A 27,800-nucleotide genomic window follows, 5' to 3' on the forward strand; every position below is an offset into this window, starting at 1 on the left:
AGTGAAAATTCATTGTCATTGAATACAACATTTTTATTGTCCAGACAACAAAATATACAATCATTTTTTTAATGAGCCATTTTAGGTCTCATTACATAAAAAAAACTACAACATAAATATTTATAAAAAAAAAAGATTGTTGCATTTCTATATTTTTAACAGATGTCAAAAAGAAATTGCTTTTATACAGCGCATATTTCATGGTCAAATCTCTTTTGTGGACCAATGGGGGGAGGAATATCTGGGAGAAGGTTTCCTTTAGGTGCTCAGCAAACACAACTCTGCTTGAGTGGGACTTTGAATGTGAGCTTCCTTCTTAGGTCAGCAAACCATACCCAAGTTGTCTTGGCCTCTCAGCCACACATCCCATTCACTGTTAAATTTCTCTGAATTCAAAATTTTAACATCTTTAAATAAACCAATTAGAAAAACAATATGCTAGTAACTTATTAATTTAAATCTGATTTAAAAGTATCCAATTTTAAACTGATTTCAGTCTATATGGTAAGCTGAAAATTACATGGTAAGAAAGAATGTGTAACACTGAGATGCTTGCTCAAACTGGTCTTCTAAGCATCTTTACCATGCAAAAACAGCACTGTTTGGCTTAGTCATGTCTGGAAGATGAACATATCCCAAAAAGTATTCTTTATGGACAACTCATGATGGGCACAAGGAAAACTGGTCATCCCGACCTCTGATATGTGGATGTAATCAAATGGTACCTCAAAGCAGTGGACATAGATGTTGAGTACTGGGAAGAAATAGTCCTAGACTGCACTATGTCTAGAGAGCTGGTGATAAAGAAAGCTACGGACAATGAAAAAGCATTGACCTCAGCTCTGGAAGAAAAGCATGCTAATAAAAAATGGCTGATTCCTCTACCACCAAAGCAAATGCACGTTTATCTGCCTTACATGTGGACAGGAATGGTTCTCCAGGACAGGGCTCTAGAGTCACATGAAAAAGTGCTCTACAAGATGAACCTTAGTCTTTCTACAATTGAAGAAAGCCAACCAAAAAAAAAAAAACAACAAAAAAAAAGACTTAACTATTTATTTAATATATATATATACATAAATACAAAGTAATAAGACTGAATTTTTATTTTGTAAGTCATTCATAATAAGGTATCACATGTTAAAATGTATTTCTTTTATTGTGCAAGTATTTTTAACTCAATTCATCATAACAAGTCAGGTGTTGAAGAGCCTAAATAGGACCTCAGATCTTCAATGGTAGATTTAAATATCTTGCAAGGAATTGTCTCTCTCTTGAGCTTCTTATAAGCCTCATATCTGTGACATCCTCCAAAGGAGTAATAGTAGTCTCCTCCTAGTCTCCCTTTAATCCACAGAATGTCAATAGGTGGAACTACATTTTGTACTTCTTCAGACTAAAATTAAAAAGGAGAAAAAAAATCCTTAATTGAACATTTAAGTTCAACATCAATGGACTTAACTGTAGGCATATTATACATATTACTAAATCTTCACAATACCCTCTATGCAAGCCACTTAATGTAGTTATAAAAAGTACCCCTTGAAGAACTTTCAATTATGAGGGCAGATGATGTAAAGCTCATATATTCCTTTGGCTGATGGTTAACCAGGGTGTTATGTGGCCATGACAATGGCTAACAACCTTTACTTCCCCAACATGTGTCAGATACCCATTAGACTTGGGTGTACTCAAGGTCATTCTAAAAGTCCCAAACTTCAAAATCTCAGTCAAGACCCCTTGGTTTGATAGCAAAGTGCTTACATTGATTCCTCACTTAACGACGGGTCTGTTTAATGATGACTTGAACTTTCACACAAATTTCGATTTACAGCCAAATTGGACGAGCGATACTTTAAATTTCGCAAGGTGCGCAGAGCAGTGGCAATATAGTGGTGTGGTGTATATGCTAAGCTGGGCAGAGACAGCTCATCTCGGCAAAGTGATTGCTCTTTCCCACATGTATGATTTTTTAAAAAATTTTATGATCAAAATGTATCCCATCAACATGGCTGACAAAAGGAAGAGTACAACTCCTACAGGATGTACAACTAAGAAGCCTCCCCCCCCAAAAAAAAATCAACCTAGTTATGAAGATGACAAATCATACAAAAGTAGAAATTGTATACAGCCCTGTATCAAAAGAAAAAATAGTTACTACATACTCTACTATAAAAAATGTTTAATACCTAACCCAAATCTAGGGTCGCATTTAATGATGAAACATGCTAAATGACAGACTTTCTGGTTCCTAACCATGTTGTTAAGTAGGGACCCACTGTATAAAAAAAAATAAATAACAAGAATAAATCAATAAATATCTAGCTATTAAATCTCCTGAATCAATAAGATTTTCTTTAAAGATATAAAGATGGTGCAGTGTTAGCTAAGTAAATCCATTTCTATATTCAATAGTTTATAACAGGGGTGGGAAACCTTTTTCTACCGAGGGCCGCATTAAAAAAAATTGGGTACTGGTGGGCCGCATAAATTATTATTTTTTTTTACTCCCAATTGAGGAATTACAACAACAGTTAGCAATTTTTTAAACTAATTTTATGAATAATTTTTTTAATTTTGTTATTGTCTTTTTACATCACAACATTTCACCACAAATGTACAATTGTACTTAATGTGAAGCATTTAACTATTTACATCCGTGCATAATGTTCTGTAACTGTAGAACTAGCTTACTAGTTGTTTTGTTCTTGCGACTGCTGTCAAATTACATTCAGTGAGCATTGACCTGTTCTAACACTTCATAATATACAAACAAACGAAATAAAGCGTGTTCACAGATGAATTAGGTTCCGAATAATGTGACAGCTTCGCAACAAAGTTTTCTTAAGTATACTTCTGGCAGTATGAAACTTCTATGGAAGAACTCACTGGAATTACTCTTTCAGGTCATAATTAGCTTGAAGGTATGTCATCTGGAGCTAAATCAGCTTCTGCATTAAATGGTGAGCTGATGGTATTGAAAACTAGTTCCAAGATCTTGATGTCTTAAAATTTGCTTTCAAATTCCACAATCAAGGAATCCAAATAAGTCTTGTAATTTCATCCATTTCACTAGAAATAGTTTCACCATTCAGCTAAGGAAAATGTTAAGACCCGATTTCAATCGCTGCTTCAAGAAGTGGAATAACTTTGTTTGAAAAGATTTAAGATGCAGATACATTTCATTTGCAAACAAAACATTAAATACATTGAATAATAAACATGAAGTCTGTCTTCAACTCTTCATTAGAAATATTAGTAACAAAGTCACAGTCAATGTCCTTCAATGAAGCTAACTATTTCTTCCTTGAGATTCCATATTCTTCTAGGCCAGCGGATACCACTGTGTAACCGAACATCGGAATGTTTTGTTTCCAAATCTTCAAGTACTTCTCGGAATTGCCAGTCATGGCCGGCAGATAATTGGAGGCCCTTGACAAAGTGAATTTGGTGGCCTCAAATAAACTAAAATAAAATAAAAAAGCAACAACAGTAAAATTATTCAATTTATTAAAAACATATTGTACATTGAGGACAAGTTTTGTTATTTCTTCTCTAAAATAATAAGAAGGAAGACAGTGCAAGGCCCTCACCAATTGGTGACCCTAAGCACTTTGTCTATGCCTAAGGCTGGCCCTGTGCCAATAATAAGATCATTGAGAAATCAATTCCAACAATATATTTGATATTAATTGCTTTATTTTATTAAAAAGTCTGTTTTTCTTAGTCAAAGCACGAGCTCCATTAGTTGTTACACTTGCCATCTTGTACAAGCCGACCAAACACTTTCAACACAGATTTTGATAGAATTGAATAAATTATGGCTTGTGTTTGTCTTTGACTGAATGTTTCAAAATATTGCCATTAAGAATAATCTTCATTTACTTGTAACTTTTTAGAATGACATTTTAAGACAATGTTTCTTTAGCCACTTCATGAGAAGTGATAAGAATCAGAAGTTTCAATTATTTCTAGGTCTATAGATATTTACAATTATTTATTATATAAGTATATTTGCATTTTTATATGTGTAATGTGTGGGAACATCTGATTTCTTTAAGCGTTGGCAGGCCGCATAAAACACTTCGGCGGGCCGCATGTGGCCCGCGGGTCGTAATTTGCCCACCCCTGGTTTATAAGATAGCTTTTATTATAATTATTCTAGATCAAATGTGTAAATCTGATTGAATTCAGGCCAAATCCAGTCTTTACCAAGTTTGAGACCAAAACTTTTTATATGCTATTTAGATCCAATTGTCAGCTCACCTGCTCCCCTGAGAATTAAAAAAATAGGTTATTTGTTGTTTTGTTTGTTTTATATATGTTTCAGATGTTCCATCAGATTTAAAAATGATTACATCCTAGCCTATACCTTATGCAGGTAGACGAGGGATTGGGAGAGCAGGCTTCAAATCTGGAAAATATACTCAGGTTTAATTCTTATAATCAACTTAATGTTAAGTGAGGAACCTAGGTCTATATTTTAGTGAGAATCACAGTGGTGGCAAATAATCATTAATAATGCATTGTTTAATTGAAAATCTTACCTCAATAGTTTCCATAAGTGACTTAACTTTCTCTTCATCCAGTATTGAAGGAATTGGCCGTATTAGAATATGTAGTGGAACATTATGAACTTCCGTTATGTGAGCAGCATGGACAGTTAAGTGATCTGGTAAAACTGTTTCAGTTGCTTTTTTATTATCTTGGCTCATGCTTTGAAAGCCTCTAGATCTAGTAACTGTCTGTACAAGGGAAGCTGGGCAGCTCAGAGCACTTGGTTGACTTTGACTAGTCATCAACGTATAGAAATAATTAGTTTTGGTTATTTTATTGAAACATTCTGTAGTTTGAATGTTTCTAGAATTTGGAATAAATAATACACTGCTTTCATAAATAGTTTCAACAATGCTGCATGAACATAGGCCTATGTTAACACAGAAATTCACAAACAAGTAATAATTTGTCTTTGGCCACTTAGTGTGACTTAGGGCTGAAATATTTGCGACTATTAGTACTATTACTATTACATTACTACTACTACTACTAAATTTGTTACCAATGCTAAGTTTCGTAAGCAGAGATACACTAAAATCTAATTTACGTTTTAATGAAGACATCAATGGTAATGGAAGATTATTTTGTTTTGCATTAATTGGTTTAGGTAGAGCTACATCTATATCTACTAATCTAGGTCTAGATCTAATATCTTTTGCCAAGTCATATCCTTGTGTTCGCAGAATGCAGCGTCATTGGTGATAGTGAAGTGAAGTTTGTTTTTTCTTTTTACTCGAGAGCTCATTGTGAGTCAGATTACCTATATATATGATATTTATATGTTATGAGCGTTCTTCACTGACTTATATGCAGATCTGGGTGTGTGGCAGTGTGTGTGTCTGTGTGTGTAAGAGAGAGAGAGAGAGAAAGAGAGAGAGAAAGAGAGAGAGAGAGAGAGAGAGTTATGACAAGGATTAGAAATCTAGAACGAGAAGTTTTTTTTTTTTTTAGAGACTAAGCCTACAGTGTTTCCCAAACTGTTTCCAAAGCGGAACATTTCGCACATTATAATATTTACGAGAGATTAATTCACGTGTTGGCCTACTAGTTATAACTATTCCAGCAGTTCGTGGAACACTTAATCACGTCTCGCAGAACACTAGGGTTTTGTGGAATATAGTTTGGGAAACACTGGCCTAATAGGCCTATATAGAATCTCTCTCTCTCTCTCTCACTAACTCACACACACGCACACACACACACACAAAGTTTATATGGTGTCCTTCAGTCACAACTAACAAAGTGATAATCTCATAGAAATGAAATGAATGCTAGACCTCCATTGGCTAGGGTTGGAACGTGTTGACCGCACAGCAGTTCCCCGTCTCAACGATTTGATGTGTAATATATAGGCCTATATATAGTAGGCCTATGTATACACACACACACACAAACAAATCTAGAGCCTAGACTTTATTCTTTTGTCATTGTAGCCTTAAAAGATATTTTCTTTTGATTTTTTTTTTTAGTAGCGAAAACAATCATTACAGCAAACATGATCACTTTCATATAAGAGTTCTACTTAAGTCGGATATTTTTTTTCCCGAAAATTGTAAAAAAAAAAATAATAAAAAAAAAACAAAGCTTATCTAATTTGAAGAACCACCAAATCATTGCTATATATCTCAATACTACAAGAATAAGCTCCCTTTTTATGTATGTAATAAAATTAAGTACAACTTTTTAATTACCATTTTTTAAAATTTATGTATTGTAATCGGCTATAAATAATTATGCAAAATATTTCTACTTGATCTGAGAATGGGAAGTGAGCAGTGGCGTAGCAAGATACCCGTGGGCCCGAGTTCAAGAATGTATTGGTGGCTCCCTCTCCCAATAAGACGAATACAATGTATGACAAAACAATTGAGTAATAAATCGGTACATTGACCAAAAGACATTCCAATGCATGAAGAGCAGCTTTTAAATAATCTTATTACGTTTGACTCTGTTAGAGCTCCAACACGAATTAAAAGTCAACGTTTGTACAATTTTTGAACAGAATGAAACAAGTTAACGGAGTTTCAAATCTATAAAGAAATGTTTTATGAGTTCTAGATCCCATTCAACATATTGACATTCCTAAAACATTTCTAAGTGTCAAACTTTGAAACATTGATACAAAGTAGTATCTAGTTCTACGTCCATTATTTAACAGTAAATAGATCGAATATTTATTTACTGAACATTTTTCTGGCATTTTAATTAGCAATGTAAGAAACCTGTGCGTCTCTTTCTAAATGCACGAGCGGCTTCTTCTGATGAGACTATGCCCAAATGCCAGTCATATTGGCATCACGTTGCGGCTAAGAAATGAGATCGGTGCCATTGTATACAGGTCCAGAGGAACTTTATTAGTCTAACCGTTACTCCTCAAATGTTAGACTTATTTTTTTTAAATAGTAATAGAAATATTATTTAATATCAAAGATATACTACCTAACCAATGAACCCCCTAAAGACAGAAAAATGATACAAGTATCCTCTACTCCAGAACAATCAACACAGTATCAGATATCCCTGACCCACAACACCCTATTTCTGGAAAACTACCTGAGCATTGTACAGGTATATGTTAATCAAACTAGACTTAACTTTAAAATTAAAATATAAAACTGCCATGACTGACAATATTAATTTACATATTTTAAATACAGAAGAAAATAAAAAACATATTAAGCTTTGAGAAAATTGAATAATTTGCAGCTGTATCGAAATTTTAATTAGTGACAATCAGGACTATCCCTTCTTCTTAACCAAACTCTCCCCATTCCCCCCCCCCCCCCAACACTCCTGTAATACTACCAATAGAAAAAAAAAAAGAATGGGCCGATATGGAAACGATGCCACCTCAAACACACGATTAGGGCTAGCCACCATTACAATTGACAAAACCTGATGGAAAGCAAAGCCTTACATTAAAGCTTAAAACACTGGGGTTGAAGTTCATATACATCTGTGTACAACGTTCAAGTTATTTTGAGGGAGCTTTTTGATTTTAATTTAGCTTATACCACTGCTTCAGTGAAGTACTCTTTCTTTCCTTGTTTGAGATACCAAACAAAACAATTAATTACCAATATTTAATTAACTATTTGCTTTTTAAATTGATTCTCGTGTTGTTAGTTAAAAGAAATAATTTTGCCGCGTGTCATCTTGATCCGAGATCGGGTGTGGGAGAAATAACGTGTACAAAGTTTTTACCAGACAGTGACAGAGTTGATAGAAGCGTTTTAAAACATAATAAGGGAAATAGTCCCACATTTACCGACCGCCACATCTCTTAATAAGAAGCATTTATGTCCCTTTTTCAATACCAAACAAAATAATTAATTATCAATAATTAAAACTTTAAAATGTAGGCTTACAAAATAGTTGACCACCCAAGTCAGCAAAGCAAAGACTGTCAAACTAAAGTTTAAAAAGAAGGCTTACAAAATATCATATTATGGTTGTTGGGGGAGGGGGATTGTTGTGATATAAGTTGTGTAACATCACTACATTCGGATTAACTAATATTTCTGGGTTAAATGTTAATTAAATAGTAGTAGGTTTAATGGTTTAATATATATTATATTTTGCGGAAATATTTAGTCAAAAGGTTTAACAACTTCAAGATGATTTAATGCTTTTATTTTTAATTCTCAGACAAGGATATAACATAGAATAATAAAAAGAGATTCCTTATATTTATGAAAGACATTAAATGTATTAAATTGTTCCTTTTCCAGTAATAGATACATCTGAATAAAACTTTTCAATGCCCCAACAACTGGGAGATCACGAGTAGGAAGGAGATCTTTATTGCAGAGGTAATGTGACGCATGCACTTTAGGCTAGTGCGCATGCGTAACTAATGAGCTACGTCTGTGAAGAAAACAGCCAAGACAAATATTTATTGTAATATTTTAAACTAGTCGACCGGCGGCGTAGCATACGCCGCTATTTTGCAGGGCCGGCCTTAGGCCACTGCAACCTATGCGACCGCAGTGGGCCCCACACTTTCATAGGACCCGCGCTAATTCTAGGTGTATAAATTAATAAATTAAATCATTTTATAAAGTATGACAGATTTCCCGCGGCCTCCTGTCGATTAACCAGGAGCTCCTGGAAATCTCCTGAAAATGCAAAATATAAGAAAAAGTTCTGGAAATATTCGGAAAATTAAAATCTTTTGAAAACTCATACAAATCTCGTGAAATATATAGACAAAAATTGTCATTTGTCAAAAAGTGTCATTCAATATGGAAAACGCCAATCCTACGCGCGATTAATAAAATCGGCATTATGCCCGTAATTGTGGAATCTAGTAAATGAAGCTTCTCGCTCCTCAAACTAATGAAGAATTTCTTGAGGTAAACTATTCTCGTAGATAGATTGAAACATTTGGTAATTCTTGCTATTGAGCATGATCTATGTAGGAAACAGAATTTTTATGATATACTGTATGACTTCGCTAAACGCAAGGCTCGTAAAGTAAGTCTGTATGTAGTAAAGAATGAATAAAATGCAAAGACGAATTTATTTTCTAATACAAACTCTTAATTGTCACTTATTATCCGTATCCCTACCCAAACATGGCCCTGCGAAATCGCGTATGCTATCTATCTATAAATATAATTCTCTTCTTCCCTCAACAGTTTAGATTAGCAAGAAGTAAAGGAAAGATCACTCTCTTATTTCTGCGGAGTCACCCTACGAAATAACAAAGGAGGGGGGGGGGGGAGAGAGGAGAACACGTCGCTACGGATGGCTGCGCGCTGGACTGTCAAACCCTGCCCGCTTCCATCCCCTTTCGTCTTTGCGGGAGGTTTGGACTAAAAAGTAAACTATCTTCAACTCTGAAGGAACATCCGAAACATGTAAAACATTTTTCAAACAAACATTTTAAAAACACTAAATAGCAAGGCATTGTGAGGTCCTATTCGAAACGGATTTCGCGGGGACAAGTTTGGGTAGGGAAGCGGACAATAAGTGAAATTTAAGAGTTTATATTAGAAAATAAATTTGTCTATATATATATATATATATATATATATATATATAACCAGGGGCGGACTGGGTATCAAAATCGGCCCGGGCATTACCATATAAACCGGCCCACAAATGGCATGTCAAATATTTTCGGTGTGGGGGGGGGGTTATCCCACTCCGCAATTTATATACATATATATATGTGTGTGTGTATATATAAGTAACCTTCATTACATTCGGATCTTTCATTCTTTCAAACGTTTTTTTTTCTAGCCTAGAATACTCTCTTCCTATAATTAGTGGAAAGACAGTACACACCGCAAAAGGGCAGCTAGGAAGTCCGGGGGAGCGCTGTGAGCTCTTCCTAGTGGGGTCCGGGGCGAAGCCCCGAAACAAAGAATTATTTCCGTTATTTTAAGCTTTAAAAATGCATATTCTGAGGTATCTACAGTGCAATTAGCCTGCTACTCTTTCGCTAAAAAAATTCAAAAACCAAATCTGCTATTCAATGGAGTCCAGCGACTGGTAGAAAATGGTAAAATGCTTTAGTTTTTGTACTGGAGGGGGAAGGGAAACCACAAAACCCCTTTTGGCTACGCTCATGAAATTTGGTGACTGTAGTTTGCTTAAGTTGGCTGCACTGGGCAGTAAGTAAAATTTCCCTTTCAGACAATGAGGTCTGAGGCAAGTGATGGTTTGAAGACCCTCCCCTCCCGGCTACGCCCATCTGTTATATTATAGGTGTAAGCCTAATTCTCTACAAAATATATAAAGTTTGATAACGCATCGAAAACTGGATGTATGCATTCGTAGGATTACATAATGTATTCTATTTATACATGTATGTAGTCTGAAAACTATAAACAATACAATAGCAGCCTAATGAGTTTGAAGCTTTTTGGTATTACTTACAGATTACAAACGTTTCTTAAAAAAATAAAATTGTTACGTCTTACGCATTTCATGTGTCAATCTAGTCATGTATGTTGATCTGTGACTTAAAATATGCTAAATCATTGGTTTTCCTGGCTGACTCAGGCAACCCATTCCATTAAAAGACAAGAGAAAGTATAACGGTTAGAGAGGCACTTACTTAATGTGAAAAGCTCTTGCTTCCTCCTAGTACATTCTCAAAAACGCCATTTGTATAGGGATATACCATAACCCATTATTGAAAATATAAAACTCCTTTCATTAAATATCGGATGTGACAGCGCTATATAAATTATTGTAATTATTGTAATAATTTTCATCATTAATGACTTCATACTAAGTTGCTCGACCGACTAACCCACTCTTTAGTGGACGAGGTCTTATCGAAAGTCAATGTGGTTTCAGAGCCGGTAGAGGTACATCTGACATTATATTTGTTCTGCGACAATTACAAGAAAAATGCAAAGAGCAGAATTTAAACCTATACGCTGCCTTTGTGGACCTCACCAAGGCTTTCGACACAGTCAGTCGCGATGGTTTGTGGAGGATTTTAGCTAGGCTGGGATGCCCACCTACGTTCCTTTCCATTCTCAAGCAGCTTCACGTGGGACAAAGAGGCCAGATCAGACACAATGGTGCCCTTTCTTATCACTTCCCAATAGAAAATGGTGTGAAGCAAGGCTGTGTACTTGCTCCTACTCTATTCGCTATCTTCTTTGGCGTAATGCTGGGTCAAATGAGGCAGCGATTGCACGAAGGCATCTATATCCGGTTTCGTTCTGACGGCAATGTGTTCAATCTTCGACGTCTACTATCCCATACAAAAACAAAGGAGATGGTCATAACGGAGCTACTCTATGCCGATGATTGCGCCCTGCTAGCTCACAATTAACATGATCTCCATAACGCGGTAAACGAATTTGCATACGTTTCCGCCTCTTTATGTCTATGTATAAACCTCGGGAAAACAGTAGTCATGTTCCAGAAGTCACCCAATAAAACATACTCAGCCCCAAGGATCACCGTAAACGGACAGCCCCTTAATGTGGTAGACCACTTCACATATCTAGGTAGTATAGTGTCAAATGACGCCTCACTTTCAAGGGAAGTTGATAACCGTCTGGCCAGGGCTAGTAGCGCTTTTGGACGCGTTCAGGCGAGAGTTTGGCGGAACAGATCGCTCCGCCTGCCTACAAAAATCAGTGTCTACGAGGAGGTGGTTCTCTCAACCCTTCTGTATGGCTCTGAGACATGGACACTATACAGGAAACATCTTAGACTTCTTGAGCGCTTCTACCAAAGATGCTAGCGCTCTATCATGGACATATGGTGGCAAGACCGCACTACAAACAGCGATGTTCCCTGCGAACGCCGGTATGGACAGTATAGAGGGACTTCTTTTGGTCCGACAGTTACGCTGGGTAGGCCGCGTATCCCGTATGGGAGACGAATGTATGCCAAAGGCAGTCTTTTTTGGTGAGCTAAAAGGTGGTCGATGTAACAGAGGCGTCCCACGGAAACGCTTCAAAGACCAGCTTAAGCGTCAACTTTCCTTGGCTGGCGTAGAAGAGAGCACCTGGTTGAATGCGGCCTCAGAACGAGACATCTGGAGGTCACTCACGAAGGCCGCGGGATACACATTTGAGACCAAAAGAAAATCTGCTGCCGAGGACAAACGCAGACGACGAAAGTAGAATCTAAATCGACCACCTGCGGACAAAGGTTATGTTTGCCCTGGATGTGTCAAAATATGTTGGTCTGAGCTGGGGCTGCGCAGTTAAGGGAAATACTGCATTCCTCACTAATCTTCGGACTCGAAGACTAGCCTTATTATTATTACTAAGCATAAATTTGCCATTAATTATAATTGTATAAAAATTGATTTAGATCTAGATTTATTTTTTTATTAAATATTTTAATTAAGTGTAGTATTTTTAGATCTATGTTATTAAAAATAAACAAAAAGAAACTTACTTTTTCTTATCAAATCGCAGAAAGAATAGCTTTATACCCCTATTGAGCTGTGAATAAGTTGGGTGGCTTGCAATTTCGCGGCTGTGTGTATGTGTTAAAGTTAATTTCTAATTTTCTCGCCTTTTTTTTTTTTTGCTGCGTTATATCAATGTTTTCTAACTTAACCTCTCTCATCCCTCTTTTTGGTTAAATTTCATTGGAACCATTAAAAGACGGGGGAGGGAAGGAGCTAAACAAAATGGGATTGCCATCAAAGGCCCATGCCGACCAGCAAAATGATGAGGCCAAACACAGCCTCGAAGACATCAAAGCAGTCCATGCCGCTCGTGCATAGCAGAAAGTACAGTCTAACGTTTTGCAAATGATAACACATACAGTGTATAGTGTATTTTTTTTGTTGATATTCTTGATGAATTTCAAACAAAATTAATTGTAATAAGAATTTAAAAAAAAACAACAAGAAAACGTTTTCGGGCCTTTGTGTCTTGCTGCTGCCACTTTTTTTTAAAGTTGTCTGCGTTAAATTTTTTTTTCTTTGGTCGCGACCAGACCGGCCCATTTGGTACCGGCCCACCGGGCATTTGCCCGTTTGCCCATATAGCCAGTCCGCCCCTGTATATAACCATCAATTTTCAAAGTTAAATACTGGTATGGAGGATATTATACTAGCTTGAGGACACCTGCGCCCTGAGTTCGAATTCAAGATGATCATTTTTTAGCGGCCCCCGAAAGGGGAAAAGACGCTATTAGTTTTGTGCGAAATGTCTGTCCGTCCGTCCCGTTTAGATCTCGTAAACTAGAAAAGATATTGAAAATCCAACATCACAATATTTTAGACCATTCAAAGTTCTGATGCAACGGCTACTTTTTTTTTTCCTGAAAGCGAAAAATCTAATTTTTAAAATCAGTTATGCAATCAGTTTTTTTTAAGAGAAAAAGCTAATTAGTATGCATTATAAGTTAGACCTAATTTAAAACAAATTGTAATCTTATAAACTTCATTTTCTTGAACTTTTAACGCGTAGGCAGAGTCTATACAAATAAAAAATTAAGCCTCTTCAAAACAATTACATTATTTAAAGACCAGGAGAGGCTCGGTAAAGCGCTTAGCTTCCGAACCGAGAGTCCCGGGTTCGAATCCTGGTGAAGATTGGGATTTTCAACTTCGGAATCTTTGGGCGCCTCTGAGTCTACCCAGCTCTAATGGGTACCTGACATTAGTTGGGGAAAAGTAAAGGCGGTTGGTCGTTGTGCTGGCTACATGACACCCTCGTTAACCGTAGGCCACAAAAACAGATGAACTTTACATCATCTGCCCTATAGACCACAAGGTCTGAAAGGGGAACTAATTAGGCCAGGTTCACATCTAACTTTGCATTCAGTTGCACCTATCCTTTGATCTGCAGCACCATTGGGGCACTACACAAGATCTGTCAACCTTCTTTCTCCATTCTTATCTCTCATTTGTCTTTGATATAATTTCATTTTGATGTTCTTTCTGAAAATATTGAAGCCTGCCTGGGTGGACCATTTCGGGGGCCGATTTTAAGTTTGTGTTTCCATACAAACTGTCTTTGTAACCTTGTTTTATAATGCGTTTATCACTTTCTCAGATAAACTTTTCCTTTTTCCTCCACCCCCTCCCAACTGGTCCAGTGATAGGATCATAGCGCATAGAGAAAGCTAAAAGAATGAAATTGCATTAATAAAAAACAATTGGTAAACATATTTCTAATCTCAGAGATTCATTATTGCTAGACAAGATCTATTAGAAATTTAATCACACGACTGAACCAAACTAACTGATAAAATTACAATAAAAAAGCATTGTTTTTGTTTTTTAAAGTATTTTTTTCTTGTTTTAAAGCTTAATTTTATAAGTCTGTTTTGTATTTATTATTCGCTATCCATTGGCCAGATGTAAACATTAAGAAACTGGAACAGACACAAAATAGAGCAGTGAGATTCATAACAAACGAATATTCACATTTGACTAGAGTAACACCTTTAGTAAAATCACTAAATTTAGAAAGCCTTCAGGATAGAAGACTCAAAAGTAAAGTAGCAATTATACATAAAACACTGAACCATAATCTTCAAATACAAAAACAAAATTTATTAAAATACTCAGAAAGACACAAAGATAAGGGCACATTTGTAGTTCCATATTTGTACAAATACTCCCTTCTTCCCTAGTGCTATTAGAGCATGGAATGGATTGCCTGAGCTAGCCAGAAAAACCAGTGACTTTGCAGAATTTAAGTCATTGGCTAATATGCATGACTGAATGCATGACGCGAAGGACGTAATCATCTTCTTGTTTGAAGTAACGTCTGTATTATATAAGATAAGATAAGATCTGTTTCTGTGGCGCACGCTTAACGAGAGTGTCATGTAACCAGTACAACGATCAACCGCTTTTACCCTTTGCAAACTAATGTCAGAGTTGCCTTGACTCACTGCTGCCCTAAAACCCAAAGATTCACTAAATCCTCAACGAGACTCAAACCCGAGACCTATCGGTTCGGAAGCCAAGCACTTTACTCATCTTGTATAGCACACGAAGAGACCAATAGCTCGTTGCCGCTGCCTACAGCCTGCGAGGTAGCAGGTCAGTGTTCAGGCCCTTTAAGACGCGTCTATCCCAGCATGCCATGTTCTTCTGTTGTACGTCTGCTGTACATGACTAAGGGAACACCACTTTTTTAAAAATCACAACACAAAAACTTTAAGGTCGCCGTCATGGCAACATGTCCTATCAGATGTTCAGCGGTACAGGATCTTACAGAAAATGATTAAGACACAGATTAGGTTTAGACTCTATGTAAACAAAACTAATGGCAGTCATTTAACTGGATAGAGCACGTGGATCTCATCACAAAGGCGAGGGACGTATACAAGAGTAGAACATCTAGAGTCAAAGTAAAGTAACACTTTGAAACCTTGCGGATGTCCAGCTCAATGGTCAATGAGGGTGTAATGTGGCCAAGCGCACTACGACTCAGTCTCCACGCCCCAATATATTGACCTCAAAATTATTTGGGTATTTTTTTTTATAGTAAAATAATGAAGGTAGTTAAAAAGCTGCCAATTGAACATCAAATTTAAACTTTGACAGTCATTTAAACTTCATCAATTGTCACAATTTAAGTCGTGTTTAGTGGCCACTATAGAGTGGTTGGCACTGTGGAGTGGTTGGCACTATAGAGTGGTTGGCACTGTGGAGTGTAAGGCATTGTAAAATGAAGAACGTTGTGATGCCGAGGCATTGAGTGGAGAACATTTTAAAATAGAAGGCAATTTCAAGCGGAGGCGTTGTGGATGTAAAGCTTTGTAAACTAGAGCGCGAGTGTTTCAACTCAATTTAGTTTCAGTCTGTCACATGCTGCTGCAATAAATGAAGTATAAAATAGGTAAATTTTGTTTATTTGATATTCGCAGGTATGAATCAAAACAATTATAAAAATCTTTATTATCCATAAGGAACTTTGTCTTACCATTTGTGCATTACACAAAACCAAACATTAGAACTAGAGATGCATCGAAAAGTTACATGCGAAACGTTTATATCAGCGACGTAAATTGTATTTGATGATGTGATTGTCAGGGAAACAAAGGAGTTTTTGTGTCTGTTTTTGTAAACGGTTTCTTGTATCTCCTTTGTGATGGTAAAAATCCCGAAGTCTTGACCCAGAGGGTGATTTTTTATTTCTAAAATATTTTTAGCTTTCTTATGAATGTTTTTCTCAAACAGTTATCCAAATGTTTTTTTTTTACCAATGACTTTACGAGTAGTATTTATTTTAGATGCGATCCACTATCAGCCCCATTTACATCTCATAGACCCTCAATTTATTCTTTCACTCTCGTAGACCCATTGGAAGTTGTCATAGACCCTTGGGGGTCTATATAAATCACTTTGGAAATCATTGGTTTACACCTTTATCCTTCTGGTAAGCAAATTGTAAAGGGTCTAACTTGATCATTCAAAAGAAACATTTTAACAATTTTCTAAACATTTCGACGTAATAGAAGTAAGTGATAGTGTCGACACGACAGCAGAAGTCATCGAGCTCGTTGGATAATGTTTCTTCGTCTCTATTGCAACAAAATTATTTTTACTTTTGACTTGTGTTATTGCCATTTTGTTCATGATACCCCAGGCCTGTCTCGTGTAACTTGTCTTGATCGAGGGTTTTACTTTGGTGCGGTAGTTTCTCCTCCCTTTCTCAAGAGCAACGTTGAGATTTCATTGTGCTCTTGTCCTGTCTGTCGTCATACATGAATGCTCTTTTCTTTTGGTTGATTTCTCGTTTTTTTTTGTCTTTTGTTGTGGCCCATGTTTTATTGTTGGAGTAGATCATGATACCTTTTTACTCTTTCGGGATGTCATGTATCCCGACCGATACAATTTCAGATTAGGTCAAGTGAGGTCAGGTCAGTCATGACAGAATAATGCTAGTAAAAGTTTACATTTTAAATAAAAATTCGTAATTCCAAATGTAGTTTTTTCCCCATAAAATACAAAACGACTTTTGAGTTTATCTACCAAGTAAAATAGTTTACAACTTTTTAAACGTATATTTTTTTGGACGAAATATTCGACTGTTGGCCTCCGTCAGTCGTAGAACGACATTGATTCATCTCGTATGCGCTTTATTCTGTAAAGGCGTAACCTATAACAGAAGTGTAGGTAGCTGGTAAATTATTTACTCCACTCTCTTTTTACAAAGCTCACTATAACTCTGTCTGGTACAATTTTTGTAAACGTTATTTCTCCAACACCCAATCTCGGATCATGTTGAAATTTTGGATATCATTTATTGTGCCTGACAATACAAGAATCAATAAAAAACAATAGTTTATTAATTCTTGGTAATTAAATATTTGATTAGGTAACGAACAAGGGAAGGCAATTGTACTTGACAGATGTGGTGGCATAAGTTAAAGTCCCCTTTAAACTTTGTGTAGAGAATTAGGTCGTTGCTTGAACGGTTGTGTTGGACTGAGGAGGCTTGAGGAGGCTTGAGGAGGCTTGAGGAGGCTTGAGGAGGCTTGAGGAGGCTTGAGGAGGCTTGAGGAGGCTTGAGGAGGCTTGAGGAGGCTTGAGGAGGCTTGAGGAGGCTTGAGGAGGCTTGAGGAGGCTTGAGGAGGCTTGAGCCCTTGAGTTCAAATTGAAGTCGTACAACTTTTTTTGTTTATAAACTACATTTACAAAGCGATCACGGTCACCTTTTCACATTCATCCTCCTCCCATGCAAGGCTTTTCCCAACTGGTCCAAATAAGTGATAGGATGATAGCGTAGTGAGAAAGCTAAAAGCATTAAATAGCGCTAAACAAAAACAATTTGTAAAAATATTAATAACCACAGATTTATTGTTGTTAGTCTTTTACAGATGTGTTGGACTGATTCAAACTAATTAATATAATTACACTTACTATAAACTTTTTAAAAAAGTTTATTTATATTTTTGTTTTGACTCAGAAAGTGTAAATTCAAAATGACTTAATCAGATATGTTTTTTTTTTTTTTTTTTTGGGTGTGGTTATATTTCCTATCAAAAAATATTTGTATAAAAACTAATTATTATTATTATTATAGATTTTATATAGCGCTACTTTCATGCTTATAGCATGCTCAGAGCGCTTTTGGTCCTATCTCTTTTGTGGAACAGTGGGGGGGGGGGGGGGAGGGGGCATCTAGGAGTTGGTTTTCCGTGCTGCCTTTAGGCTCTCAGTAAACACAACTCTGCCCGAGTCGGGTGTCGAACCCCCTTCTAGGTAGAAAAGCCAAGCCAAGTTCAAGCTTCCCATGTTTAAGGATAATATCACTCGGTTCTACTTCACTACGTTTCCCTACGTTTGAAAACCAATGCTCGGCTGTGTAGAGATCACACCCTAGATCTGTCTCTTGTACAGGTTTATTGTTTGTCACAACACCTCCAATAGCAACCATCTGTTGAAGTATTCTTTGCTCCATTACATCAACACTCATCCTATGACGGCACATAAAAAGGATCTAGTGGAGAGGGGAGCAATCTAGGACATTCACTTTGTTCAGAACATTGCCGCCCACCACGTCCTAAAACAAAAGTAGGGTCTCTAGATTTTACCCAAATATGTCTCAAGTGTTGTCTGTATTGTTTGGGAACAACCCTTCCATCTATCCATCCACCCATCCCTCTCTCTCTCTCTGTATCTATAACCTAGTTATTTAAATGTTTATAAAAAAAAGGTCACTACACATGCGTAGCTCGACCAAAATGCATTTTTTTTCACCAACTTAAATATGTTTCAATGTTGAAATGTAATGTTATCTGCTATCGAGCTTAAGAGCAAAGTATTATTAACAGGTTAAACAGCAGTAAGAATTTAGGGCGTTTTTTTCAACCTCTCTTTATGTTAAAAGTTAAAACCCATTGGAGGGGAGAAGGAGGAGGGTTGTTAAATGACTATATAACCTTCACGAACAGCAAAGCAAATGTTATTTGTTTCTGTGAGAAGTTAATTTTTTTTCCCACATGAAATATCATGATTTTTTTTTCGCTTTTTAAAAGAGAAATTAAAAGTTGAAATTGACAAAGTAAATTCACGATAAATTTCACTTACAAATAATTCCAACATGTTTTATTCCTTATGGACTGGTTTTCATTTTGTACACACTTCTTACACCAATAGCTAATTAAATAATCGTAAGTTATTCTAGGCAGTCCATGGCTGGTCGTGAAATGACCATATTTGATGTGGAGAAATACAACGAGAAGATTGCAGTGACAAGAAAGAAAGCAAGCGGAGCTGTTCTCTCTGCCCACAATGTGAGCTACACCATTAAGGTGGCATCCAGGTTCTGTAGCAGTGAAGAGAAACAAATTCTATTTGACGTTACGTGAGTACTCACCTTAGATCTAGTTTGACTAGAATTCGTTTTTTTTATGGCTTTAAAAAGAAATAAAATAGAGAATTTTTTTCTAGAGCTGTAACAATGTTGTTTTTTTCATCTGCAGTGCCATATTTAAAGCAGGTCTGACAGCTGTCCTTGGACCCACTGGATCTGGGAAATCATCGTAAGAGATAGGACACAATGGATCAATCTGAGGGCTACTACGTGGCACTAGCGGATCCAGAACTTTGGAGTGGGGGGGGGGGCGAAATAATCTAAAAATAGGTTGAAATATAAATAATTAGTATATATTATTAACATAACTAATAAATTCGTAGGGTTCGTATACAAATTGTGTGATTTCTTTACCATAATTCGTCCGCACTACTGGGGCGCGAAGTTTTTTTTTAAATCTGTATTTTTACATCCTTATTTGATTTTAATCCATTCAAAACATTTTCTAAGAAGAGACTATCATAAATCGTTTGGCAACAAGTTCTACATTAAGTTCTTTAAAAAAGACATTTCAATAAGTCGTCATCAATTCCATGCTACAGACTACACGTCTTTATAAACGTCAGAACGGTCATGGACGTCTTTTAGGTGCAAACAAAGCGAGACGTCTTTTAGGTGTAAACAAAGCGAGACGTCTTTTAGGTGTAAACAAAGCGAGACGTCTTTTAGGTGTAAACAAAGCGAGACGTCTTTTAGGTGTAAACAAAGCGAGACGTCCTTTAGGTGTAAACAAAGCGAGACGTCTTTTAGGTGTAAACAAAGCGAGACGTCTTCTAGGTGTAAACAAAGCGAGACGTCTTTTAGGTGTAAACAAAGCGAGACGTCTTCTAGGTGTAAACAAAGCGAGATCCTTTAGGTGTAAACAAAGCGAGACGTCTTTTAGGTGTAAACAAAGCGAGACGTCTTTTAGGTGTAAACAAAGCGAGACGTCTTTTAGGTGTAAACAAAGCGAGACGTCTTCTAGGTGCAAACAAAGCGAGACCTCCTTTAGGTGTAAACAAAGCGAGACGTCTTTTAGGTGTAAACAAAGCGAGACGTCCTTTAGGTGTAAACAAAGCGAGACGTCTTTTAGGTATAAACAAAGCGAGACGTCTTTTAGGTGTAAACAAAGCGAGACGTCTTTTAGGTGTAAACAAAGCGAGACGTCTTTTAGGTGTAAACAAAGCGAGACGTCCTTTAGGTGTAAACAAAGCGAGACGTCTTTTAGGTGTAAACAAAGCGAGACGTCTTTTAGGTGTAAACAAAGCGAGACGTCCTTTAGGTGTAAACAAAGCGAGACGTCTTTTAGGTGTAAACAAAGCGAGACGTCTTTTAGGTGTAAACAAAGCGAGACGTCTTTTAGGTGTAAACAAAGCGAGACGTCTTGCTGAACACGAGAAATGTCGAATGACGATCCAGCCCTTTACACAACTCAATGCTCTACTGTCTTGAATGTCTCTCACACTTCAGTATTGGCCCGTCACACATTTTCTTCACTTTATTGGACCAGCACTTTGACAAGAAGAAATAGTGCGTACTTAGAAATCGGAAATCAGTTAAACTGGTGGCAACCTTTCATTTTTCTATGTCATAAATACATTTGATGTGAACTTCAAAAAGTGACCAAAACATGATTTCTATAAAACTAAAACGTTGCGTAGTCTTGCACTTTAGAAAATATAAGTGACGTCAAGCTCAGCATCGAGGGCTGCCTGGTCGAGCGGTATGCGCTTTGGACTGTTGTTCGATCGACTCGATGGTCCTGGATTCATTCCCTGCAAGCTGCCTCCCCCTTGCGGTAGGTTTGTACTAGGAAGTACAATGTCTTCAGCTCTGAAGGAACATCCGAAACATGTTAACCATTCTTTTTTACACTGAATGAAATCTCTGAAATTTCTGACACACATATCTAGAGTTTAGATACAGTCGTAGCTCACTAGGTCTAGGCAATACTTTGACATACATCTAGGCAAATACTTTGACATACATCTAGGCAAATACTTTGACATACATCTAGGCAAATACTTTGACATACATCTAGGCAAATACTTTGACATACATCTAGGCAAATACTTTGACATACATCTAGGCAAATACTTTGACATACATCTAGGCAAATACTTTGACATACATCTAGGCAAATACTTTGACATACATCTAGGCAAATACTTTGACATACATCTAGGCAAATACTTTGACATACATCTAGGCAAATACTTTGACATACATCTAGGCAAATAATTTGACATACATCTAGGCAAATACTTTGACATACATCTAGGCAAATACTTTGACATACATCTAGGCAAATACTTTGACATACATCTAGGCAAATACTTTGACATACATCTAGGCAAATACTTTGACATACATCTAGGCAAATACTTTGACATACATCTAGGCAAATACTTTAAAAAATTGAAACGAAAATTTGGATTTCTGTTGCACTTGTCATGTGAACTTTTCAAATAGGTAGAAGCATAAAGAAAAAAATGGATGACAGCAAATGAAAGTTTTAAGTTCAATTCTTAAAATATCTTTAATGTTGAGCTGTGATTGAATCTCGCAGACTTTTAGATATACTAGCAGGAAGGAAAGACAATCAAAGAATTTCTGGTCAACTTCTGCTCAATGGGAAACCAGTGCCTACAAATTTTAAATGCATGGTGGGATATGTTGTTCAGGTAGGTAATCCACTATCATTGTAGTATTCAAATTACTGATCAGTATTTTTGCGTCATTTATTTATGTTTTTCTTGATTCAAAGAAATGACTGATATGCATATTGGTAGTTTCTTACGTTTTACTGATTTACACATATACATATATAGTTCGTCCATTGTGGTTCGATGATGACGCATTCATCATTCAAGGAGCCGAGGGCTTTGCACTGGGGTTTGCACTGGGGTTTTGTGCTTCCTCATGTGGCTGGTAAGACCTAATTAAGTACGGAATGTTCGGATGCACACTGGACCGCCGGTTATTTCAGCTGGAGCACTGAATGAATAGTTGACCCATCGTTTACGTTTACTTCATTCGTCCAGAGAGTATGTCAGGCCCTTCTGTTATGTATGGAATGAAGCTTATTTACGCACAAAACATTACACTGCATTTTGGGAGAGAAAAGGTTTTGTTAAAATAATGCAGGTTTTTATGGCACATTATTTTTTAACAACGCATCTCTTATTCTGTCGCAACACGTCAAATGTTCTTTGTGAAGGACCGGCATTAGGTAATTTGGAGCCTTAGGCGGCTGCCTAGCTTGTCTATCGCTAAGGTGGTGAGGTGGTCCTGCTTTGTGATTTTATATGTCACAACAACCTTTATATAAAGCTTCTGCCTTGTGTGGTTCTTATAATTGTAATAGAAAAGATGTCATTGGTTCTGTAGTGTAAAACACCAGGAAAGAGCCACAAAGTGCAAGATAATGACTGGCTTCACTTTTGTTAATTCACGACTTGACAATGTTATGTTACTTTACAGGAGCCGGACTTGATAACTCTTGCTAAGATTGAATAACAACAACAAAATGAAGAAATAAAAACATTAATTTTGTTAGTAAAACAAAATTTAAATAAAACAAAAAACAACGCCAACACTGATTCATGGATGAGTTTCATTTAGACATTAGCATATGAAGAAAGTATCACCATGACAAAATTAACTTCCTGACAAGGGAAATAGTTCTAACGTGCAGCAAGATATATACATATGTAGATTAAACAAAAAATACTAATTTTTTGAGTATATAATAGATCTCGTAATGGTTATTCTGAGGTGGAGAATTGTAGTCAAACTAAATTCACATTCGTTTGGACGAATAAAATTATCTTATGTGTATCCGAACGTGAATTCCAAGTGTTCAGGTTGGAATGTTCTGACATGACACATTTTTGATTGTTGAATATCTGCTATGTTGTTAACAGTTAAGCAAGTGCTATGCTATAATTAAACATGTAAGGGACGCTATTCTTACACTCCTAAAATTGGTCAGCATAACTTTAGAACTATGCATAAATCCAACTTTTGGCTGTCTAGGATGACGTAGTGATGGGCACGCTCTCAGTGAGAGAGAACTTGACATTCTCTGCTGCACTGAGACTTCGTGCTTCTATCAAAGCCGCAGAAAGGAAAGAGAGAATTAACAAGGTTATTAAAGAACTGGGATTAGAAAAGTGTGCGGATACAAAGGTAATCTTCATAGCAATATATATAGTCAATGGTACTATCTTATTTACCACATACATCGTGTGCCTAAATCTCAATACTCATATTTTTGTTTTGTTTTGTGATAAAAAATCAACAGGTCGGCAATGACTTCATCAGAGGTGTGTCAGGAGGGGAGAGGAAAAGGTGCAATATTGGAATGGAACTGATTATTTCCCCACAAGTTCTATTTTTAGACGAGCCAACTACTGGCCTGGATGCTAATACAGCAAAAACAGTTCTTTTGTTTTTAAAAAGGTTTTTGTTCCATTTATTTCTATATTATGTAGGTCTATTAGAAAGTCTCCTATGTGTCGTGTTGCTAAGGAAAACAATCTGGAGATAGAATTCATGTCTGTAAGTAGAGAAGGTCACTAAGTAGTTTAGAGCACTTTCCCAGTGGCATTGGTGGCCAGGTGTTTTCAGAGATGTTAATGAAATCTTTTCTTTAAAAAAAATAAACATATACTATTAGTGTAAATCTTCAGAGACAAAACATTCAACGAAAAAACATTTAACGGTAAAACATTCAACGCCAAAAGATATAAAGCTAAAATATTTAACGCTAAAACATTTAACGCCAAAACATTCAACCTCCAAAACATTCAAAGCTATAATATTCAACGCTAAAAACATTAAACGCTAAAACATTCATCGCCAAAACATTCAAAGCTAAAACATTCAACGCTAAAACATTCAACCTCCAAATATTTAGCTCTAGAATGTCTTTCTTGGCAGTCTGTGTTTATTCGCAGTTTTTGTACACCAAGGTTGTGTCTGTGTCTGTGTTTCTTCGCAGTTCTTGTACACCGAGGTTGTGTGTGTGTCTGTGTTTCTAAGCAGTTCTTATATACCGAGGCTGTGTCTGTGTCTCTTGGCAGTTCTTGTACACTGAGGTTGTGTGTGTGTCTGTGTTTCTTAGGGTCACTTAATCGTTTAAGAAAGTGTATACACAATTATAAATGTCAATACAACTTTCCTTCACATTTCTTTGGTTCTAGATTAGCTCGTCGTGGCAGAACAATCGTCTTCTCTCTCCACCAGCCCAGGTTTTCAATCTACAAGATGTTTGATACACTTCTGCTTCTCTCTCAAGGTCACACTGTCTATTTCGGACCTGCCAGGGATGCTCTACATTTTTTTTCCATGCAAGGTGAGAGACGCTATAAGAAATAACAATCACAACGAACAGAAATACAAGATCTTATAAGATCTTATCTCCCTTTCCTTAGAGCTAGTTGAATGTTAGTAACGTATAAATAGAAATAAATAAAACCAAGGAACACCTGGTAGTGACCCATCCTCGCCCCCCCCCCCTCCCCCAATACACACTTGAACACTATTAGCATGGACTTAAGAAACGTTACTCAGAACTGTTAAAACAAACAAAATACAAAATATGCTTTAAAAGAAAAAACAAAACTTATATTAATGTGTATCAATTAGTTTGTAATTAAATTTGTAATTGATCTAGGAATCTAGACTAACAATAATGAATCTGTTCGATTAGAAATATTTTTTTTAACAATTGTTTTTGTTTAGCACAATTTCATGTTTTTAGCCTTCTCACTACGCTATGATCCTATCACGTGTCTGGACCAGTTGGTAAGGGGGAGAAAGAATGGAGTATCTGGATGATCGTTTTTTAATAGTATTTTTTTAATTAAAAAAAAAACGACCTTAATTCGAACATGTGGGCTAAAGTCTTCTCGGGCTTCTCAAGCCAACGCAGTAACAACTCTGCTAGCGAAGAGTCCTTAGGGTATCATTGGAATAGAAATTTTCAGGAGGCTAAGTCCGCTCTCAAAGTGACAAGGAAATAAACAAAAAAAGAGTCAGACCCACAATTGGCATAACTGATTCAACTGCTCGCTCGCTCTATCTTAAAAGTGTATGATGACAGTATAACCCTTTCTGAAGATGGGACGTTCATCAAAATCTAAAATTTAGCATAGATCTGGTGAAGATAACAGTTTTCTTAACGTTTTTTTAAAATTCTGATTCTGGTTAGACTGACTAAAGCCTTGTCTCGACGTCAAAAGTTGGGATGATCTTAAAAATACATGTACAAATCTAAAACACAGACACACATATTTTAAAATGTATGAGTTTTATATGCTGAAAAAATAAAATAACTTGTATTTGTAGGAACTACTTTTAGACTTGTATTTGTTACATTGAATTTATATAAACTACTTTTAGACTTGTATTTGTTATATTGGATATATATAAATTACTTTTAGACTTGTATTTTGATTGCAGGCTATATGTGTGAGAAACACAACAATCCCCCAGACTTCTTCCTGGATGTCATGAATGGTGATCTCAGAGCATACACTTCCAACAAGAATCTATTCACTGCTGAAGATATGGATTCTAGTCTGGACAGTATACAAAGTAGGTACATTTTGTTTAATACTGATCTACGAGATTTAGAGTTAATCCATAACTAACAGCGCGCGACAGTACTAATAGAACACGACATAACTAATAGAACACGACAGAACTAATAGAACACGACAGAACTAATAGAACACGACATAACTAATAGAACACGACAGAACTAAATAGAACACGACAGAACTAATAGAACACGACATAACTAATAGAACACGACAGAACTAATAGAACACGAGAGAACTAATAGAACACGACATAACTAATAGAACACGACAGAACTAATAGAACACGACAGAACTAATAGAACACGACAGAACTAAATAGAACACGACAGAACTAATAGAACACGACATAACTAATAGAACACGACAGAACTAATAGAACACGACAGAACTAATAGAACACGACATAACTAATAGAACACGACAGAACTAATAGAACACGACAGAACTAATAGAACACGACAGAACTAATAGAACACGACATAACTAATAGAACACGACATAACTAATAGAACACGTCAGAACTAAATAGAACACGACAGAACTAATAGAACACGACAGAACTAATTGAACACGACAGAACTAACAGTACACGACAGAACTAATATGACACGACAGAACTAATAGAACACGACATAACTAACGGTGCTCGACAGAACTAATAGAACACGACAGAACTAATAGAACACGACAGAACTAATAGAACACGACAGAACTAATAGAACACGACAGAACTAATAGAACACGGCAGAACTAATAGAACACGACAGAACTAATAGAACACGGCAGAACTAATAGAACACGACAGAACTAATAGAACACGACAGAACTAATAGAACACGACAGAACTAATAGAACACGGCAGAACTAATAGAACACGACAGAACTAATAGAACACGACAGAACTAATAGAACACGACAGAACTAATAGAACACGACAGAACTAATAGAACACGACAGAACTAATAGAACACTAATAGGATGGCTGCCTGGTCGTGAGGTTTGCGCGCTGGACTGTTGTTCGGATTTATCGATTGTCGAGGGTTCAAATCCTGCCCGCTCCCATCCCCGTCGTCCTGCGGGAGGTTTGGACTAGGAAGTAAACTATCTTCAACTCTGAAGGAACATCCGAAACATGTAAAACATTTTACAAACAAACACGACATGACTAATTGGACATGCCAGAACTAATAGAGCACGACAGAACTAATAAAGCACGACATAACTAGTAATAATAATAATAATAATAATAATAATAATAATAATAGAACTCGACAGAACTAAGTGGACACGACAGAACTAATAGAACACGACAGAACTAATAAAACACGACAGAACTAATGAAACACGACAGAACTAAAAGAACACGGCAGAACCGATAGAACATGACAGAACTAATAGAACACGACAGAACTAATTTGACATGACAGAACTAGTTGAACACGACAGATCTAATTGAACACGACAGAACTAATAGAACTCGACAGAACTAATTGGACATGACAGAACTAATAGAACACGGCAGAACTAATAAAACACGACAGAACTAATGAGACACGACAGAACTAAAAGAACACGGCAGAACCAATAGAACATGACAGAACTAATAGAACACGACAGAACTAATTGGACATGACTGAACTAGTTGAACACGACAGATCTAATTGAAAACGACAGAATTAATTGAACACGACAGAACTAATTGAACACAACAGAACTAATTGAACACGACAGAACTAATTGAACACGACAGAACATTTATGCTCACTGTGTTCTTCATACAATACCCAGGCTGAGTATTCAAAGAAATCAATGGACTGTTAGATGTACAAATTTAAATATACAATTGTTTTTAAAAAAAATAAAATATTTCAATACT

At 36.5% G+C, this 27,800-nt stretch overlaps 2 protein-coding genes across 8 annotated transcripts in view; one reads left to right on the forward strand and one right to left on the reverse strand.

The window, feature by feature from the left end:
* Positions 1-12: 12 nt before the first annotated feature.
* Positions 13-5,436, reverse strand: LOC129928079 (sulfiredoxin-1-like). 5 transcript variants are annotated; one of them, XM_056040443.1, is made up of 3 exons: positions 5,105-5,288; positions 4,548-4,860; positions 13-1,396 (listed from the first exon to the last, which is right to left on the reverse strand). In XM_056040443.1, the coding sequence occupies exons 2-3, from the start codon at positions 4,797-4,799 to the stop codon at positions 1,187-1,189; spliced, it is 462 nt and encodes a 153-aa protein (XP_055896418.1). In that variant the 5' UTR covers positions 4,800-4,860; positions 5,105-5,288; the 3' UTR covers positions 13-1,186. The 5 variants fall into 5 exon arrangements, 3 of the variants coding, with proteins under 3 accessions (XP_055896418.1, XP_055896417.1, XP_055896416.1); XM_056040442.1 differs by having other exon boundaries at positions 5,060-5,288; XR_008779687.1 differs by adding an exon at positions 2,190-2,278 and having other exon boundaries at positions 1,262-1,396; positions 4,548-5,332.
* A 13,428-nt stretch (positions 5,437-18,864) lies between these two features.
* LOC106058197 (broad substrate specificity ATP-binding cassette transporter ABCG2-like) overlaps positions 18,865-27,800 on the forward strand; it is a 43,626-nt gene continuing 34,690 nt past the window's right edge. The window contains exons 1-7 of one of the 3 annotated variants that reach the window (XM_056042107.1): positions 18,865-19,325; positions 19,444-19,503; positions 21,883-21,997; positions 23,352-23,504; positions 23,620-23,777; positions 24,521-24,672; positions 25,782-25,916. In XM_056042107.1, the coding sequence (XP_055898082.1) occupies positions 19,153-19,325; positions 19,444-19,503; positions 21,883-21,997; positions 23,352-23,504; positions 23,620-23,777; positions 24,521-24,672; positions 25,782-25,916 (946 nt within the window). In that variant the 5' untranslated portion in view covers positions 18,865-19,152. Of the gene's footprint in view, positions 19,326-19,443; positions 19,504-21,785; positions 21,998-23,351; positions 23,505-23,619; positions 23,778-24,520; positions 24,673-25,781; positions 25,917-27,800 lie in introns of all 3 variants that reach the window. The other 2 variants (XM_056042106.1, XM_056042108.1) reach the window with 2 other exon arrangements.

This window comes from Biomphalaria glabrata, chromosome 9 (assembly GCF_947242115.1).
Source record: "Biomphalaria glabrata chromosome 9, xgBioGlab47.1, whole genome shotgun sequence".
Taxonomy (NCBI): domain Eukaryota; kingdom Metazoa; phylum Mollusca; class Gastropoda; family Planorbidae; genus Biomphalaria; species Biomphalaria glabrata.

Bases quoted from the DNA above. Each gene is read 5' to 3' on its own strand.
- LOC129928079 (XM_056040441.1), bottom strand. From the start codon at position 5,120: ATGTCTTCATTAAAACGTAAATTAGATTTTAGTGTATCTCTGCTTACG. The intron at 1,397-4,547 runs GTAAGATTTTCA...TTTTAATTTTAG, and splicing joins CACTTATGGAAACTATTGAG to TCTGAAGAAGTACAAAATGT.